The following is a 19,694-nucleotide window of genomic DNA, read 5'->3' as shown; positions in this document are numbered from 1 at the left end:
TTTGGGGTTTGGGGAATTTTCAGGAATTTTTTGGGAATTTTTCTGTCATTTTTTGGGAATTTTTGGGATTTTTTGGGCTTTTTTTGGTGATTTTTTGGTGATTTTTCGGTCCAATTTCACACAACCACAGCGACTTCTCCAGCAGGAATTTGAGGCAAATTCTCCCAGTTTGGGTTCATTTGGGGTTTGGGGAATTTTCAGGAATTTTTTGGGAATTTTTCTGTCATTTTTTGGGAATTTTTGGTGCAATTTTAGGCCCCACTTCAACATCGAGTTCACGCGCTGCCACAAGAGAAGCGGCTTCTCCACCAGTAATTGGGGCTAATTCCTGAAATTTTGGGCAATTTGGGAATTCTGGGAATTTTTTGGGAATTTTTGGGGCTTTTTTTGGGCTTTTTTTGGCGTTTTTTGGGCTTTTTTTGGTGATTTTTTGGTGATTTTTCGGGGATTTTTGGGTGCAATTTTACACAACCACAGCGACTTCTCCAGCAGGAATTTGGGGTGAATTCTCCCAGTTTGGGTTCATTTGGGGTTTGGGGAATTTTTAGGAATTTTTTGGGAATTTTTAGGAATTTTTTGGAATTTTTTGGGAATTTTTTGGGTGTTTTTTGGGCTTTTTTTGGTGATTTTTTGGTGATTTTTCGGTCCAATTTCACACGAGTGCAGCGACTTCTCCAGCAGGAATTTGAGGCAAATTCTCCCAGTTTGGGTTCATTTGGGGTTTGGGGAATTTTCAGGAATTTTTTGGGAATTTTTAGGAATTTTTTGGGATTTTTTGGGGCTTTTTGGGGATTTTTTTGGGCTTTTTTTGGGTGCGTTTTCGGTCCAATTTTACACAACCACAGCGACTTCTCCAGCAGGAATTTGAGGGTAAAAAACCAGACAAAAATGGGTAAAAAATGAGAAAAAATGGGTAAAAAATAGCTAAAAAATCAGAAAAAAAGGGAAAAAAATCGCTAAAAAATCAGAAAAAAAGGGTAAAAAATAGCTAAAAAATCAGAAAAAAATGGGAAAAAAATCGCTAAAAAATCAGAAAAAAAGGGTAAAAAATAGCTTAAAAATCAGAAAAAAAGGGTGAAAAAATAGCTAAAAATCAGAAAAAAATGGGGAAAAAATAGCTAAAAAATCAGGAAAAAAAGGGTAAAAAATAGTAAAAAAATCAGGAAAAAAGGGAAAAAATAGCTAAAAAATCAGAAAAAATGGGTAAAATATAGCTAAAAAAATCAGAAAAAATGGGGGAAAAAATCGGTAAAAAATCAGAAAAATTGGGTAAAAAATCACTAAAAAATCAGAAATAAAGGGTAAAAAATAGCTAAAAAATCAGGAAAAAATGGAAAAAAATCAGGAAAAAATCAGGAAAAAATGGGTAAAAAATCGCTAAAAAATCAGAAAAAAATGGGTAAAAAATAGCTTAAAAATCAGAAAAAAAGGGGAAAAAATAGCTAAAAAATCAGGAAAAAAGGGTAAAAAATCGCTAAAAAATCAGAAAAAAAGGGGAAAAAATAGCTTAAAAAATCAGAAAATATGGGTAAAAATCGCTAAAAAAATGGGTAAAAAATAGCTAAAAAATCAGAAAAAAAGGGTAAAAAATAGCTAAAAAATCAGAAAAAATGGGTAAAAAATCGCTAAAAAATCAGAAAAAAAAGGGAAAAAATCGGGGTAAAAAGGTGAAATTTTGGGATAAAAAGCAGAATGGATTTTGCCAATTTTTGGGGTGATTTTGGCAGGCCCTGAGTCGCCCTACATGCACTGGAAGCAGACGATGTTTTACATGGAGGGAAAAAACAATGGAAAGTAGCTGGGAAAAAAGGGAAAAAATAAATTAAAAAATAGATTAAAATATAGGTTTAAAATGCTGAAAAAATAGGTAAAAAAACAGAGAAAAATGGGTAAAAAATGAGGAAAAAAATGGGGAAAAATAGCTAAAAAATCAGAAAAAAAATCTGAAAAAATAGCTAAAAATTCAGGAAAAAAATCTGAAAAAATCAGTAAAAAATCAGAAAAAATGGGAAAAAAATCAGTAAAAAAATCAGAAAAAAAGGGTAAAAAATCACTAAAAAATCAGAAAAAAAGGGTAAAAAATCAGAAAAAAAAGGGAAAAAATCGGGGTAAAAAGGTGAAATTTTGGGATAAAAAGCAGAATGGATTTTGCCAATTTTTGGGTGATTTTGGCAGGCCCTGAGTCGCCGTACACGCACTGGAAGCAGACGGTGTTTTACATGGAGGGAAAAAATAAATTAAAAAATAGATTAAAAAATAGGTTAAAAATGCTGAAAAAATCGGTAAAAAAACAGACAAAAATGGGTAAAAAATGAGAAAAAAATGGGTAAAAAATAGCTAAAAAAATCAGAAAAAAAGGGTAAAAAATAGCTAAAAAATCAATAAAAAATGGGTAAAAAATAGCTAAAAAATCAGGAAAAAATGGGTAAAAAATAGCTTAAAAAATCAGAAAAAAATGGGTAAAAAATAGCTAAAAAAATCAGAAAAAAAGGGTAAAAAATAGCTAAAAAAATCAGAAAAAGGGAAAAAATAGCTTAAAAAATCAGAAAAAAATGGGTAAAAAATCGCTAAAAAATCAGAAAAAAATGGGTAAAAAATCGCTAAAAAATCAGAAAAAAAAGGGGAAAAATCGGGGTAAAAAGGTGAAATTTTGGGATAAAAAGCAGAATGGATTTTGCCAATTTTTGGGTGATTTTGGGTGATTTTGGCAGGCCCTGAGTCGCCGTACACGCACTGGAAGCAGACGGTGTTTTACATGGAGGGAAAAAAAGGGAAAAAATAAATTTAAAAATAGATTTAAAAATAGGTTTAAAAATGCTGAAAAAATTGGTAAAAAAACAGACAAAAATGGGTAAAAAATGAGAAAAAAATGGGGAAAAAATAGCTTAAAAAATCAGAAAAAAAGGGTAAAAAATAGCTAAAAAATCAGAAAAAATGGGTAAAAAATAGCTTAAAAAATCAGAAAAAAAGGGTAAAAAATAGCTTAAAAAATCAGAAAAAATGGGTGAAAAATAGCTAAAAAATCAGAAAAAAAAGGGAAAAATAGCTTAAAAAATCAGTAAAAAATGGGTAAAAAATAGGTTAAAAAATCAGAAAAAATGGGTAAAAAATCGCTAAAAAATCAGAAAAAAAAGGGAAAAAAACGGGGTAAAAAGCTGAAATTTTGGGATAAAAACCAGAATGGATTTTGCCAATTTTTGCCAATTTTTGGGTGATTTTGGCAGGCCCTGAGTCGCCGTACACGCACTGGAAGCAGACGGTGTTTTACATGGAGGGAAAAAACAATGGAAAGTAGCTGGAAAAAAGGGAAAAAATAAATTTAAAAATAGGTTAAAAATGCTGAAAAAATCGGTAAAAAAACAGAAAAAAATGGGTAAAAAATGAGAAAAAAATGGGTAAAAAATAGCTTAAAAAATCAGAAAAAAAGGGTAAAAAATCGCTAAAAAATCAGAAAAAAAAGGGAAAAAATCGGGGTAAAAAGGTGAAATTTTGGGATAAAAAGCAGAATGGATTTTGCCAATTTTTGGGTGATTTTGGCAGGCCCTGAGTCGCCGTACACGCACTGGAAGCAGACGGTGTTTTACATGGAGGAATACCTGACGGTGAAGAGCGGCGAGGAAATTTTCGGCACCATCACCATGAAACCCAACGCCAAAAACAACGTGAGCCACCCAAAAATTGGGAAATTTTTAGGGCAATTTTGGGGTTTTTTGGGTCTTTTTTCAGTGGGAATTTTCTGGGATTTTTTAGGGATTTTTTAAAATTTTTTAAAGAATTTTTTGTGGAATTTTTGGGTATTTTTTTGAAGAATTTTTGATTTTTTGACCCAAATTTTGTGGGTTTTATCCCCATTTCAGGATTCCCCAAATTTTTGGGTTTTCTCCCTTTTCACCCCCCCAAAATTTGGGATTTTTTCCTTCCTTTATTCCCCAAATTTTTGGCATTTTCCCCCATTTTTCCCCCCATTTTCTCCCAGATTTTGGAGTTTTTTTCCCAATTTTGGGGTTTTTTTGTGTTTTTTCAGTGAGAATTTTCTGGGATTTTTTAGGGATTTTTTTAAAATTTTTTGAGGATTTTTTTCAAAATTTTTGGGTATTTTTTTAAAGAATTTTTGACTTTTTGACCTAAATTTTTAAAGTTTTTTTCCTCATTTTCTTCCCCCAATTTCTGAGATTTTTTCCCCCTTTTCGGTCTTCAGATTTTTGGGGTTTTTTTTCCATTTTCATTGCCCCCAATTTTGTGGGTTTTTCCCCCATTTTAGGATTCCCCAAGTTTTGGGTTTTCTCCCTTTTCACCCCCCCAAAATTTGGGATTTTTTCCTTCCTTTATTCCCAAATTTTTGGCATTTTCCCCCATTTTATTCCCCAAATTTTGATTTTTTTCCCCCCATTTTCTCCCAAATTTTGGAGTTTTTTTCCCAATTTTGGGGTTTTTTGGGTCTTTTTTCAGTGGGAATTTTTAGGGATTTTTTAGGGAATTTTTTTAATTTTTTGAGGATTTTTTTCAAAATTTTTGGGTATTTTTTTGAAGAATTTTTGACTTTTTTTGGGGTTTTTTTCCTCATTTTCTTCCCCCAATTTCTGAGAATTTTCCCCCTTTTTGGCCTTCAGATTTTTGAGGTTTTTTCCCATTTTCATTGCCCCCAATTTTGTGGGTTTTATCCCCATTTTAGGATTCCCCAAATTTTTGGGTTTTCTCCCTTTTCACCCCCCCAAAATTTGGGATTTTTTCCTCCCTTTATTCCCCAAATTTTTGGCATTTTCCCCCATTTTATTCCCCAAATTTTGATTTTTTTCCCCCCATTTTCTCCCAAATTTTGGAGTTTTTTTCCCAGTTTTGGGGTTTTTTTTGTGTTTTTCCAGTGGGAATTTTCTGGGATTTTTGGGGGATTTTTTTAAATTTTTTGAGGATTTTTTGTGGAATTTTTGGTGGGTTTTTTTGAAGATTTTTGGGGATTTTTTTTGGGGTTTTTTGTGAGTATTTTTCAGGATTTTTTAAAATATTTTGGGGGAATTTTCTGGGGATTTTTTTGAGGGATTTTTGGGAATTTTTTTCGATTTTTTTGGGGATTAATGGAGGAGTTTTTCAGGGATTTTTGGGGAATTTATTTTTCAGGATTTTTAGAGGGATTTTTGGGGCTTTATTGAGGGATTTTTGAAAATTTTTTTGGGGGATTTTTTAGATAAATTTTTGAAGGATTTTTTTGGGTTTTCATGAGGGAATTTTTGAGAGAGTTTGGGGGGGATTGAGGGGTTTTTGGGGTTTTTTTAGGAGGGGATTTTTGGAAGGAGTCTTGGGTTTTTTTGAGGAAATTTTTGGGATTTTGTGAGGGGAAATTTGGGGATTTTGGAGGATTTTTTGGGAATTTTTTTTGGATTTTTTTCAGGGGAATTTTGGGAATATTTTGGGAATGGTTTAAAAAATGTTGAGGGAGATTTTAGGGGGATTTTTGGGCATTTTTGGGAGGGAATTCGGGGTAACTTTGGTGACATTTCGAGGGAATTTTGGCAATTTTGGTTATTTTGGGGGAGGATTTCACCTCTGGGGTTTTGTGGGGATTTTTATGAATTTCTGGATGTCCCAAAATTCCAATTTTTCTCCCCAAAAGCGCGACCTGGACTTCACCATCGACCTGGACTTCAAGGGGCAGCTCTGCGAGCTCTCGTGCTCCACCGATTACCGCATGCGTTAGGGGCCCCAAAAAACCCCAAATTCACCCCAAAATCCGCCCCAAACCCGCCCCAAACCCCCTCGAAATCCCCCCAAAAAAACCCCAAAAAACCCCAAAAAAATCCCCAAAAAAATCCCAAAAAAATCCCAAAAAAACCCCAAAAATCCCGAAATTTGGGGGCGCTGCAGTTCCCGTTTTTCACCACCTGGGGGCACCAAAACCCCGAAATTTTGCAATTTTTCCCAATTTTGCACCCGAATTTTTTGAGGTTTTATTTTACCCCAAAATTTTGGTTTCTTTTTGGGATTTTTCCCAATTTTGCACCCGAATTTTTTCAGGTTTTATTTTACCCCAAAATTTTGGTTTCTGGACCCCAAAATTTGGGGGGGTTTTGCCCCATTTGGAGCTTCAACATTTTGGGATTTTTGCCCCAATTTTGGAATTTCCCCCCTTTTTCAGAACCCAATTTTTGGTTTTTTTTCCTCATTTTGGGACCCCAGAATTCATTTTTTTACCTCATTTGGGGACCCCAGATTTTGAGGGTTTTCCCCATTTTGTTCCCCAGATTTGGGGTTTTTTTCTCATTTTGGGGTTCCCCAAATTTGTGGGGTTTTTCTTCTGTTTTGTCGCCCAAATTTTGGGGTTATTTTTTTTTCCCAAATTTTTTGGCTTTTCTCCCCCCATTATTTGGGATTTTCCCCCTTTTTGTTCCCCAAATTTTTGGGATTTTTTTCCTTCTTTTTGACCCAAATTTTTTGGGGTTTTTTTTCCTCATTTTCTTCCCCCAATTTCTGAGATTTTTTTCCCTTTTTTGACCTTCAGATTTTTGAGGTTTTTTCCCATTTTCATTGCCCCCAATATTCTGAGATTTTTTTTCCCATTTTGGGGTTCCCCAAATTTTTGGGATTTTCCCCCATTTTCTTCCCCAAATTTTTTTATTTTTTCCCCCATTTTCTCCCAAATTTTTGGGATTTTCCCCCATTTGGTCCCCAAATTTTTGGGATTTTCCCCCATTTTATTCCCCAAATTTTTGGGATTTTCTTCCCCAAATTTTTTTATTTTTTCCCCCATTTTCTCCCAAATTTTTGGAATTTTCCCCCATTTTATTCCCCAAATTTTTTTATTTTTTCCCCCATTTTCTTCCCCAAATTTTTTTATTTTTTCCCCCATTTTCTCCCAAATTTTTGGGATTTTCCCCCATTTTCTTCCCCAATTTTTTTTATTTTTTCCCCCATTTTATTCCCCAAATTTTTTTATTTTTTCCCCCATTTTCTCCCAAATTTTGGGGGTTTTTTCCCCTTTTTGCCCTTCAGATTTTTGAGGTTTTTTTCCCATTTTGGGGTTCCCCAAATTTTTGGGATTTTCCCCCATTTTCTTCCCCAAATTTTTTTTATTTTTTCCCCCATTTTCTTCCCCAAATTTTTTTATTTTTTTCCCCCATTTTCTCCCAAATTTTTTGATTTTTTCCCCCTTTTTCTCCCAAATTTTTTTATTTTTTTTCCCCCATTTGGTCCCCAAATTTTTGGGATTTTCCACCATTTTCTTCCCAAATTTTTGGGATTTTCCCCCATTTTCTTCCCCAAATTTTTTTATTTTTTCTCCCAAATTTTGGGGTTTTTTTTCCCATTTTTGGGGTTTTTTGGGGTTGTTCCTCCCCTCCCCCCCCCGCAGCAATTTTGGGGTGGGGGAGGGGCTTGGGGGGGTGGGGGAGGGGCGGGTTTGGGGCTCCCCTCCCCCCCCTTTGTAAGTTATGTTTTTATATCGAATAAAGGCAAATAAAGGGGGGGGGCTCCGGCTTGGAATTTGGGGGGGGGTCCCCAAATTTTGGGGAGGGGTCGGGGTTAAAAATGGGAAAATTTTGGGGGGAAAAAAATGAAAAAAAATGAAAAAAATGAAAAAAAAAATGAAAAAAAAAAGCCAAAAATGTGGGGGAGGGGCGGGAAATTGGGGTGGGGGAGGGGAAAAAATTAAGGGAGGGGTCTCCAAAATTTGGGGGAGGGGGGGGGGCAAAAAAATCCCAAAATTTTTGAGGGGAAAAAAGGGAAAAAAAAAAAAAAAAGTGGGGGAGGGGCAGAAAAATGGAGGGGGCGGGGCCTAAAAATGGGGAGGGGGAGGGGCCCCAAAATTGGGGGGGGGTCCCAAAAATTTAAGGGGGGGGGCAAAAAATGGGGGGGGGGAGGGGGTGGTGAAATTTTGGGGAGGGGGAGGGCAAAAAAAAAGGGGAGGGGCCCAAAATTGGCGGGGGGGTGGTGAAATTTTTTGGGGTGGGGGAGGGGCAAAAATGGGCGTGGCCGAAATTTGGGGGAGGGGCCAAAATGGGGGTGAAGGGTCCCTAAAATCCCGGGGGGGGGAGGGGCCTAAATTTGGGGGAGGGGCTTAAATTTGGGGGAGGGGGGGACCCTCAATGGGGGTGGGGGAGGGGCAGAAATATTAAAATAATCCTTAAATATTAAAATAATCCTTAAAATAATTAAGGAGGGGGGGGAGGGGCTGAAAATTTGGGATCCCAAAAAATTGTGGGGGTGGGGGAGGGGCGGTGAGACCGTGGGAAAATCTCGGGGTGGGGGAGGGGGGGGGGCGGAACCCCCAAATTTCCCCTCCCCCCCCGTTTTTGGGTGGGGCCGGAACCGGTCCGGTGAGTTGGCCAGACCACGCCCCCTTAATCCAGGCCACGCCCCTTAATCCAGGCCACGCCCCCTCCCCTGCTCAGGTGCGGCCGCGGCTTTGGGGCGGCCAAGCCACGCCCACCAATCCAGGCCACGCCCCCCAATCCAGGCCACGCCCCCTCCCCCGCTCAGGTGCGGCCGCGGCGCAGGTAAGGGGGGGGGGGGAGGGGCGGGGAATTTTTTGGGAATTTTTGGGGAATTTTTGGGAATTTTGGCGGGAATTTGGAGTCCCCCCCCATCCCCGCCCCCTCCCCCACCCCCCGCCGTTGCCTTGGAGACGCCAAAATAAAAAATAAAAAAATAAAAAATTAAATTTAAAAATGGCCGAAAATTCGGGAAATTTTAATAAATTGGTGGTGATAAATCCGAATTTCAGTTTTAAAATCGGATGTTGTGGATTTTAATAAATTTACCGCAAAAAAAAATCAAAATTTAGATAGAAAAGTGGCAAAAAATGAGAGAAATTTTTGAAATTCGTGGTAAAAAAATAAAAATAAAAATTTAAAAATGGCTCCAAAATGCAAGAAATGGCTGAAAGTTTTAGCAGGAAAATCGGGGTTTGAAAAGGAAAAGGGAAATTAAAAAGGAAAATTTTAAAATTTCCAGAAGATTGGGTTAAAATAAAGGGAATTGTAAAGAAAAAAAAAATAAAAATAAGGATGAAATGTTGCATAAAAAAATTAAAATTTAAAATTCAAATCGGAAAAAAAGCCTAAAAAATTTTCTGGGGATCCGTTTTTGGAAAGAAAAAATTTAATTAAAAAATAAATCCAAAAAAAGAAAAAAACAATTTTAAAAAATAAATCCAAAATTGCCTCAAATTCTCTCCAAATCTGCCTCAAAAAAAGGAGAAAATTCAAATTAAAACCTTAAAAAAAAACCCAAAAAAATCTCCCCAAATCCCCAAAAACACAAAATCCCAAACAAACCTGAAAAGTCCCAAAATCCTCCCAAAAAAATCCCAAAATAAAAAAAAATCCCGCCAGAAAAGCCCAAAATTCCAAAAAAAATCGTGTCAAAAATCTCCAAAAATCAAAAAAAATTCCCAAAAATTCCCAAAATCCAAAAAAATTTTGGGGGGAATTTTTTGGGGGCAAAATTTGGGATTTTCGTGGATTTGGGGGCGGATTTTGAGGCTTTTTGGGTGGATTTTGAGGTGAATTTTCAGGATTTTTGGGGGGAATTTTGGGGATTTCTGGGCTGGATTTTGGGGCAGATTTTTGGGGTGAATTTTCAGGAATTTTGGGGCAGAATTTTGGAATTTTGGGGCGAATTTTTGGCATTTCTGGGCAGATTTAAACCTGGATTTTTGGGGTGAATTTTGGGATTTTTGGGCAGATTTTGGGATGGATTTTTGGATATTTTGGGGTGGATTTTTTTAATTTTTGGGTTGAATTTTTGGGATTTCTGGACAGACCTAAACAGGGATTTTTGGGGTGGATTTTTTAATTTTTGGGGTGAATTTTTGGGATTTCTGGACCGATTTAAACAGGGATTTTGGGGGTGGATTTTGGGCTGGATTTTTGTATTTTTGGGGTGAATTTTTGGGATTTCTGGGCTGATTTTTATGGGGATTTTTGGGGCAGATTTTGGGGTGAATTTTTGTATTTTTGGGGTGAATTTTTGGTATTTTTGGGGTGAATTTTTGAGATTTCTGGGCAGATTTTGGGATGGATTTTTGGGGTGAATTTTGGGGATTTTTGGGTTGAATTTTTGGGATTTCTGGACCATTTTAAACAGGGATTTTGGGGTGGATTTTCTGTATTTCTGGGGTGACTTTTCTGTATTTTTGGGTTGAATTTTTGGGATTTCTGGACCGATTTAAACAGGGATTTTTGGGGCGGATTTTGAGGTCAATTTTGGGGATTTTTGGGTTGATTTTTTGGGATTTCTGAACACATTTACACAGGGATTTTTGGGGCAAATTTTTGTATTTCTGGGGTGCATTTTCTGTATTTTTGGGGTGAATTTTTGGGATTTCTGGGCAGGTTTAAACAGGGATTTTTCGGATGGAATTTTGTATTTTTGGGTTGGATTTTCGGGATTTCTGGACCGATTTATACAGGAATTTTTGGGGCAGATTTTGAGGTCAATTTTGGGATTTTTGGGTTGAATTTTGGGGATTTCTGGACCGATTTAAACAGGGATTTTGGGGGCGGATTTTGGGCTGGATTTTCTGTATTTTTGGGGTGAATTTTTGGGATTTCTGGGCAGATTTTTGTATTTCAGGGGTGCATTTTCTGTATTTTTGGGTTGGATTTTCTGTGTTTCTGGACCGATTTAAACACGGATTTTTGGGGCGTATTTTGGGCTGGATTTTTGTATTTCTGGGGTGCATTTTCTGGATTTTTGGGCAGATTTAAATAGGGATTTTTGGGATGGATTTTTGTATTTCTGGGTTGAATTTTTGGGATTTCTGGGCAGATTTCAACGGGGATTTTTGGGCTGGATTTTTGTATTTTTGGGGTGAATTTTGGGATTTCTGGTCCGATTTAAACAGGGATTTTTGGGGCGTATTTTGGGCTGGATTTTCCGTATTTCTGGTGTGACTTTTCTGTATTTTGGGGTGAATTTCCAGGATTTCGGGGCGGCGATGGCGCGCGGGTACTTCCAGCACGGGGGGGTGACATTTCTGTATTTTTGGGTTGAATTTTAGGGATTTTTGGGGTGGATTTTTGGGATTTCTGGACCGATTTAAACCGGGATTTTTGGGGCGGATTTTGGGCTGGATTTCCTGTATTTCTGGGGTGACTTTTCTGTATTTTTGGGTTGAATTTTCAGGATTTCGGGGCGGCGATGGCGCGCGGGTACTTCCAGCACAGGGGGGTGACTTTTCTGTATTTTTGGGGTGGATTTTCGGGATTTCTGGACCGATTTAAACAGGGATTTTTGGGGCGTATTTTGGGCTGGATTTTCTGTATTTCAGCGCTGAATTTCTGTATTTTTGGGCTGAATTTTCAGGATTTCGGGGCATCGATGGCGCGCGGGTACTTCCAGCACGGGGGGGTGACATTTCTGGGGTGACTTTTCTGTATTTTTGGGTTGAATTTTGGGGATTTTTGGGGTGAATTTTTGGGATTTCTGGACCGATTTAAACCGGGATTTTTGGGGCGGATTTTGGGCTGCATTTTCTGTATTTTTGGGCTGAATTTGCAGGATTTCGGGGCAGCGATGGCGCGCGGGTACTTCCAGCACGGGGGGGTGACATTTCTGTATTTTTGGGTTGAATTTTTGGGATTTCTGGACAGGTTTAAACAGGGATTTTTGGGGCGGATTTTGGGCTGGATTTCCTGTATTTCTGGTGTGACTTTTCTGTATTTTTGGGTTGAATTTGCAGGATTTCGGGGCTGTGATGGCGCGCGGGTACTTCCAGCACGGGGGGGTGACGTTCCCGGGGCTCCTTTACTCCCCCCGGGGCCTCGAGGCCGCGCGCGAGTTCCCGGTGGAGGACGACGACGTTTTCAACGTCACCTACCAGAAATCCGGTCAGTTCGGGGCCAAAAAACGGGATTTTGGGGAAATTCAAAATATCGGCACGAAATTCTGGGAGTTTGAGAGAAAAATCCGGAATTTTGGGGGAAATTTCGGAATTTTGGGGGGAAAATCCGGAATTTTGGGGGGAAAATCTGGAATTTTAGGGAGGAAAAATCCAGGAAATTGAGATGGAGACTCCCAGAAATCCGGTCAGGTTTGGGGCGAAAAAATGGGATTTTGGGAAAATTCAAAAAATCAGCAGGAAATTCTGGGAGTTTGAGAGAAAAATCCGGAATTTTGGGGGGAAAATCCGGAGTTTTGGGGAGGAAAATCCGGAATTTTGGGGGAGAAAAATCTGGAATTTTGGGGGGAAAATCCGGAGTTTTGGGGAGGAAAATCCGGAATTTTGGGGGGAAAATCTGGAATTTTGGGGGGAAAATCTGGAATTTTGGGGGGGAAAATCCGGAGTTTTGGGGAAGAAAAACCGGAATTTTAGGGGGAGGAAAAATCCAGGAAATTGAGATGGAGGCTCCCAGAAATCCGGTCAGTCTGGGGCCAAAACACGGGAATTCGGGAAAATTCCAACAGTCAGCGGGAAATTCTGGGAGTTTGAGAGAAAAATCCGGAGTTTTGGGGGGAAAATCCAGAATTTTGGGGGGAAAATCTGGAATTTTAGGGAGGAAAAATCCAGGAAATTGAGATGGAGATGAGTGAGAGGCTCCCAGAAATCCGGTCAGGTTCGGGGAAAAAAAATGGGAATTTGGGAAAATTCAAACAATCGGCGGGAAAACCTGGGAGTTTGGGGGAAAAATCCCGAATTTTGGGGGGAAATACGGAATTTTGGGGGGGAAAATTTCGGAGTTTGGGGAGCAAAATCCAAATCTGGGGAGACTTTCTGGGATTTTGGGGGGAGAAATTTCTTTTTTAGGCACGGTGTGGATGCTGGAGATCCTGAGCCTGATCCGACCTTAAAATGCAACAAAAAATCAGAAAAAATCCCCAAAAAATCAGAAAAAATCCCCAAAATATCAGGAAAAAATCCCAAAAAAATCAGAAAAAATCCCCAAAAAAAATCAGGAAAAAAATCACAAAAAAATCAGAAAAAAATCCAAAAAAATCAGAAAAAATACCAGAAAAATTAGAAAAAATCAGAAAAAATCCCAAAAAAATTTTAAAAATCCCCAAAAAAATCAGAAAAAAATCCACAAAAAAATCAGAAAAAATCATGAAAAAATCCCAAAAAAATCAGAAAAAATCCCCAAAAAATCAGAAAAAAATCCCAAAAAAATCCCAAAAAAATCAGAAAAAATCCAAAAAAAATCCCAAAAAAATCCCCAAAAAAATTGGAAAAAAACCCCAAAAATGACCCAAATTTTTCTTTTTCAGGAACAGTGTGGATGCTGGAGATCCTGAGCCTGATCTGACCTTAAAATGCACCAAAAAATCCCTAAAAAATCACAAAAACAATCCCCAAAAAATCAGAAAAAATCTCAAAAAAATCAGAAAAAAATCCAAAAAATATCAGAGAAAAAAATACAAAAAAAAATCAGAAAAAATACCAAAAAATCAGAAAAAAATCAGAAAAAAAAATCCAAAAAAAATCAGAAAAAATCCCAAAAAAAAGCCAAAAAAAATCGGAAAAAAACCCCAAAAATCACCCAAATTTTCCGGAATTTTTCTGTTTCAGGCACGGTGTGGATGCTGGAGATCCTGAGCCTGATCCGGCAGGGGGGGGACCCGCGCTGGTGCCGCTCGGTGCCCAACTGGGAGCGGGGGCCGTGGCTGGAGACGCTGCTGGGGCTGCGCCGGGCGCGCGCCAACGCCCGGCCCCGCATCATCAGCTCCCACCTGCCCCTGCACCTCTTCCCCAAACGCTTCTTCACCTCCAAGGCCAAGGTCCGGGCAGAAAAAGGGGAATTTTGGGGGAAAAACAAAAAAAAAATGGGGATTTTTGGTGAAAAAATGAGGATTTTAGGGCCAAAAATGTGATTTTTACATGGAAAAATGCGATTTTTACATGGGGAAAAAGTGGGGGTTTCTGGAGGAAAAAATTGGGGTTTATGGGGAGAGAAATGGGAAATTGGGGTTTGGGGGAAAAATGGTGATTTTTGGTGAAAAATGAGAATTTTAGGGCAAAAAATGGGGATTTTACGTGGAAAAATGTGATTTTTACAGGGAAAAAATGTGGGAAAAAATTGCATTTTTTTAGGGGCAAAAATGGGGGTTTTGTGGGGGAAAAATTGGGTTTTTAAGGAGAGAAGAAGGGGATTTTGGGGGTAAAACAAAAAAAAAATGGTGATTTTTGGTGAAAAAATGAGGATTTTAGGGCAAAAAATGGGGATTTTAGGGCAAAAAAAGTGATTTTTACATGAAAAATATGAATTTTAAGGGGAAAAAGGGTTTTTAGGGGGGGAATGGGATTTTTGAGGGAGAATTATTGGAACTTTTAGGAGGGTAAAATGGGAAATTGGGGATTTTGGGAAGAAAAAATTGGATTTTTAGGGGGAAAAAAATGGGAATTTTTAGCGGGAACAATGGGGGATTTTGGGTCAGAAATGTGGAATTTTGATGGAATTTGTGACTTTTTGCTATTTTTGGGGGTTTTTTCCCCCATCCCAGGGGATTTACACCGTGCGGGATTTGGAGTTTTGGTGTTTTTGGGGTTTAAATTCTGGATTTTTAATGAGATTTGGGGTCAGAAATGTCAGATTTTGATGGGATTTTTGGTCAGAAATATCAGATTTTGATGGGATTTTGGGTCAGAAATGTCGGATTTTGATGGGATTTTGGCAGATTTTGGGTCAGAACCCTCAGATTTCGCTGGAATTTGTGATTTTTTGCTATTTTTGTGATTTACACTGTGCGGGATTTGGAGTTTTGGTATTTTTGGGGTCAGAAATTCTGGATTTTTAATGAGATTTGGGGTCAGAAATATCAGATTTTGATGGGATTTTTGGCCAGAAATGTCGGATTTTGATGGGATTTTTGGTCAGAAATGTCGGATTTTGATGGGATTTTGGCAGATTTTGGGCCAGAACCCTCAGATTTCGCTGGAATTTGTGATTTTTTGCCGTTTTTGTGTTTTCCAGGTGATTTACACCGTGCGGGACCCCAAGGACGTTCTGGTTTCCCTTTTCCATTTCGCCCGAATTTTCCGGCCCTACAAAGACCCCGGGAGCCTCGAGGAGTTCATGGAGAAATTCCTGCAGGGAGACGGTGCCAGAATCCCGGATTTTGGGAAAATTTGGGCGAAATTCGGGAATTTTTGGGATTTTGGGGGAGATTTGGGGGAAATTTGGGGAGAATTTAAGGGATTTAGGGGGGAAATTTGGGTTTTTTTTAGGGGAGGTTTTGGGGGAAAATTGGGGGAGATTTGGGGAAAATTGGGAGAAATTTGGGGGTTCTGGGGGAAATTTGGGGAGATTTTGGGAAATTTTGGGGATTTTTGGAGAAATTTGGGGGTTTTGGGTGGGTTTGGGTGGGTTTTGGGGCCAGAAATTCAGAATTTGGGAGAATTTGGGGCTGGAGATTGGGGATTTGGGGTCAGAAATTGGGGATTTGAGGGTTTGGGGCCAGAAATTCCGGATTTTGGGGGGTTTGGGGCTGGAAATTGGGGATTTTGGGGCAATTTGGGGCCATAAATTCAGAATTCGGGGGGGTTTGGGGCTGGAAATTGGGGATTTTGGGGCCATAAATTCAGAATTTTGGGGGATTTGGGGCTGGAAATTCGGATTTTTGGGGCAATTTGGGGCCATAAATTCAGAATTTTGGGGGATTTGGGGCTGGAGATTGGGGATTTTGGGTCAGAAATTGGGGATTTGAGGGTTTGGGGCCAGAAATTCAGGATTTTGGGGGGTTTGGGGCTGGAAATTGGGATTTTTGGGGCAATTTGGGGCCAGAAATTTGGGATTTTGGGGGGATTTGGGGCTGGAAATTTGGATTTTTGGGGCAATTTGGGGCCAGAAATTCAGAATTTCAGGGGATTTGGGGCTGGAAATTTGGGATTTGGAGGGATTTCAGGCTGGAAATTGGGGATTTTGGGCTGGAGATTGGGGGTTTGGGGTTGGAAATTTGGGATTTGGGTCAGAAATTGGGGATTTGAGGGTTTGGGGCCGGAAATTCCGGATTTTGGAGGGATTTGGGGCTGGAAATTCGGATTTTTGGGGCAATTTGGGGCCAGAAATTCAGAATTTTGGGGGGTTTGGGGCTGGAATTGGGGATTTTGGGTCAGAAATTTGGGATTTTGGTGTTTGGGGCTGGAAGTTCAGAATTTCAGGGGATTTGGGGCTGGAAATTTGGAATTTGGGGATGGAGATTGGGGATTCTGGGTCAGAAATTGGGGATTTGAGGGTTTGGGGCCGGAAATTCCGGATTTTTGGGGGGGTTTGGGGCTGGAAATTGGGGATTTGAGGGTTTGGGGCAGGAAATATGGAATTTTGGGGGGTTTGGGGCTGGAAATTCGGATTTTTGGGGCAAGAAATTCAGAATTTTGGGGGGTTGGGGGCTGGAAATTGGGGATTTTGGGGCTCTGGGGTGTCCCCGAGGTGTCCCCAAGGTGTCCCCAAGGTGTCCCCACAATGTCCCCCCTGTCCCCACATTGTCCCCACAATGTCCCCACATTGTCCCCACATTGTCCCCCCCTGTCCCCACATTGTCCCCACATTGTCCCCCCCTGTCCCCCCAGTGCCCTTCGGCTCCTGGTTCCAGCACGTCCGGGGGTGGCTCCAGCTCCGGGGGAAGGAGAATTTCTTCTGGATCAGCTACGAGGAGCTGCAGCAGGTGGGGACAATTGGGGACACCAAAAAACACCCAAATACACCCAAATACACCCCAATACACCTGGGGACACCAAAAAACACCTGGGGACACCTGGGGATACTTTGGGGACATCCCTGGGGACATTGGGGACACCTGGGGACACCCAAATACACCTGGGGACACCTTGGGGACATTGGGGACATTGGGGACACTTTGGGGACATCTCTGGGGACACCTGGAAACACCCAAATACACCTGGGGACATTGGGGACACCTGGGGACACCCAAATACACCTGGGGACACCCAAATACACCTGGGGACATCTTGGGGACATTGGGGACACCCAAATACACCTGGGGACACTTTGGGGACATCCCTGGGGACATTGGGGACACTTTGGGGACACCTCAGGATCACCCCGATGTCCCCTCAATGGCCTTGATGTCCCCAAATGTCCCCAAAGTCCCCCAATGTCCCCAATCCCCCCAATGTCCCCAACGCCCTTGAGTGTCCCCATTCCCCCCATTGTCCCCAATGTCCCCCTGATGTCCCTGAGTGTCCCAAATGTCCCAAATGTCCCCCATTGTCCCCAATGTCCCCAATCCCCTTGAGTGTCCCCAATGTCCCCAACTGTCCCCAAATCCACTAAAGTCCCAAAATATCCCAAATGTCCCCAATATCCCCAACACCCCCAATCCCCCCAATGTCCCCCCTGTCCCCAATCCCCCAATCCCCCCAATGTCCCCAATGTCCCCAATGTCCCCAATGTCCCCAATGTCCCCCATGTCCCCAGGATCTCCGTGGCAGCGTCCAGCGCCTCTGCTCGTTCCTGGGCCGGCCGCTGTCGCCGTCGGCCGTGGACGCCGTGGTGGCCAACGCGTCCTTTGTCACCATGAGCCACAACCCCATGAGCAACTTCAGCCTCAGCCCGGCCTTCATCCTGGACCGGCGGCGCGGGCCCTTCCTGCGCAAGGGTGGGGCATTGGGGACATTGGGGACAGTGGGGGGGATTGGGGACATTGGGGACAATGGGGGGGATTGGGGACATTGGGGGGATTGGGGGGATTGGGGACATTGAGGGGATTGGGGACATTGGGTTCATCCTGGACCGGCGGCGCGGGCCCTTCCTGCGCAAGGGTGGGGACATTGGGGACATTGGGGACATCATTGGGGACATTGGGGACACTCAGGGACATTGGGGACATTGGGGACATTGGGGACATCATTGGGGACATTGGGGACACTCAGGGACATTGGGGACATTGGGGACATTGGGGACACTCAGGGACATTGGGGACATTGGGGTTCATCCTGGACCGGCGGCGCGGGCCCTTCCTGCGCAAGGGTGGGACATTGGGGACAATGGGGACATCATTGGGGACATTGGGGGGATTGGGGACATTGGGGACATTGGGGACATTGGGGGGATTGGGGACATTGGGGACATTGGGGACATTGGGGGATTGGGGACATTGGGGACAGTGGGGACAGGGGGGACATTGGGGACATTGAGGGGGATTGGGGACATTGGGGGACATTGGGGACAGTGGGGACAGTGGGGACATTGGGGACAGTGGGGACATCAATGGGGACATTGGGGACATTGGGGACATTGGGGACAGTGGGGACATTGGGGACATTGGGGACATTGGGGACATTGAGGGGATTGGGGGGGATTGGGGACATTGGGGACAACGAGGGGATTGGGGGCATTGGGGACATTGGGGACATTGGGGGTGTTGGGGACATTGGGGACATTGGGGGTGTTGGGGACATTGGGGACAATGGGGACATTGGGGGAATTGGGTTCATCCTGGACTGGCGGCGCGGGCCCTGCCTGCGCAAGGGTGGGGACATCATTGGGGACATTGGGGACATTGGGGACATTGGGGGGATTGGGGACATTGGGGACATTGGGTTCATCCTGGACCAGCGGCGCGGGCCCTTCCTGCGCAAGGGTGGGACATTGGGGGGATTGGGGACATTGAGGACATTGGGGACATTGGGGGGATTGGGGGGATTGGGGGGATTGGGGACATCAATGGGGACATTGGGGATATTGGAGGGATTGGGGACATTGGGGACATTGGGGACATTGGGGGGGATTGGGGACATTGGGGACATTGGGACATCATTGGGACATTGGGGACATTGGGTTCATCCTGGACCGGCGGCGCGGGCCCTTCCTGCGCAAGGGTGGGGCATTGGGGACATTGGGGACATTGGGGACATTGGGGACACTGGGGACATTGGGGACATTGGGGGGATTGGGGACAATGGGGACATTGGGGGGGATTGGGGACATTGGGGACATTGGGGACACTCAGGGACATTGGGGGGATTGGGGACATTGGGGACATTGGGGACATTGGGGACATTGGGGACATTGGGGACAATGGGGACACTCAGGGACATTGGGGACAATGGGGGGATTGGGGACATTGGGGACACTGGGGACAGTGGGGACATTGGGGGGTGTTGGGGACACTCAGGGACACTGGGGGACATTGGGGACAACGGGGGGATTGGGGACATTTTTTCCCCATTTTTCCCATTTTTTCCCATTTTTGCCCCATTTTCACCCAGGAATTTCAGGGACTGGCGGAACCACCTGCACCCTTTTCTCCCCATTTTCCCCTATTTTTTCCTATTTTTTTTTCATTTTTTCCCCCCTTTTTTCCCCGTTTTTCCCCATTTTTCACCATTTTGCCCATTTTTGCCCCGTTTTCCCCCAGGAATTTCGGGGGACTGGCGGAACCACCTGCACCCATTTCCCCCCATTTTCCCCCCATTTTTCCCTATTTTTTCCCGATTTTTTTCATTTTTTCCCCCCTTTTTTTCCCCATTTTTTTCAATTTTTCCCATTTTTGCCCGTTTTTGCCCCAGGAATTTCGGGGGACTGGCGGAACCACCTCACCCCCGAGCAGAGCCAGCGCTTCGACCTCGTTTACCGCGAGCACATGGAAGGGTTGGGGGTCTCCTTCCCCTGGGACCCCCCGGAATCCCCCCCAAAATCCCCAAAACCCGGGACCCCTCCCCAGGCCCCGCGGGACCCCCAAAAAGAGGGAAAATCACCCCAAAAAGAGGGAAAATCACCCCAAAAAGAGGAGGAATCACCCCAAAA

At 42.3% G+C, this 19,694-nt stretch overlaps 1 protein-coding gene across 1 annotated transcript; it reads left to right on the top strand.

Moving 5' to 3' along the window:
• Positions 1-255: 255 nt before the first annotated feature.
• Positions 256-19,616, top strand: LOC135442044 (sulfotransferase 2B1-like; the record flags this gene model as incomplete). The annotated part of the gene is made up of 10 exons (XM_064701593.1): positions 256-311; positions 3,541-3,662; positions 5,609-5,687; positions 8,359-8,486; positions 11,675-11,822; positions 13,499-13,707; positions 14,901-15,027; positions 16,496-16,590; positions 17,364-17,544; positions 19,457-19,616. Coding segments are annotated over 10 exons (1,305 nt in total), but the record flags the coding sequence as incomplete, so codon positions are not given.
• Between the last annotated feature and the right edge of the window lie 78 nt (positions 19,617-19,694).

Source organism: Zonotrichia leucophrys, unplaced genomic scaffold (genome assembly GCF_028769735.1).
Source record: "Zonotrichia leucophrys gambelii isolate GWCS_2022_RI unplaced genomic scaffold, RI_Zleu_2.0 Scaffold_903_19694, whole genome shotgun sequence".
NCBI classification, from domain to species: domain Eukaryota; kingdom Metazoa; phylum Chordata; class Aves; order Passeriformes; family Passerellidae; genus Zonotrichia; species Zonotrichia leucophrys.
The sequence above is the reverse complement of the archived record's forward strand: the minus strand, read 5'-3'. Positions and strand labels throughout refer to the sequence as shown.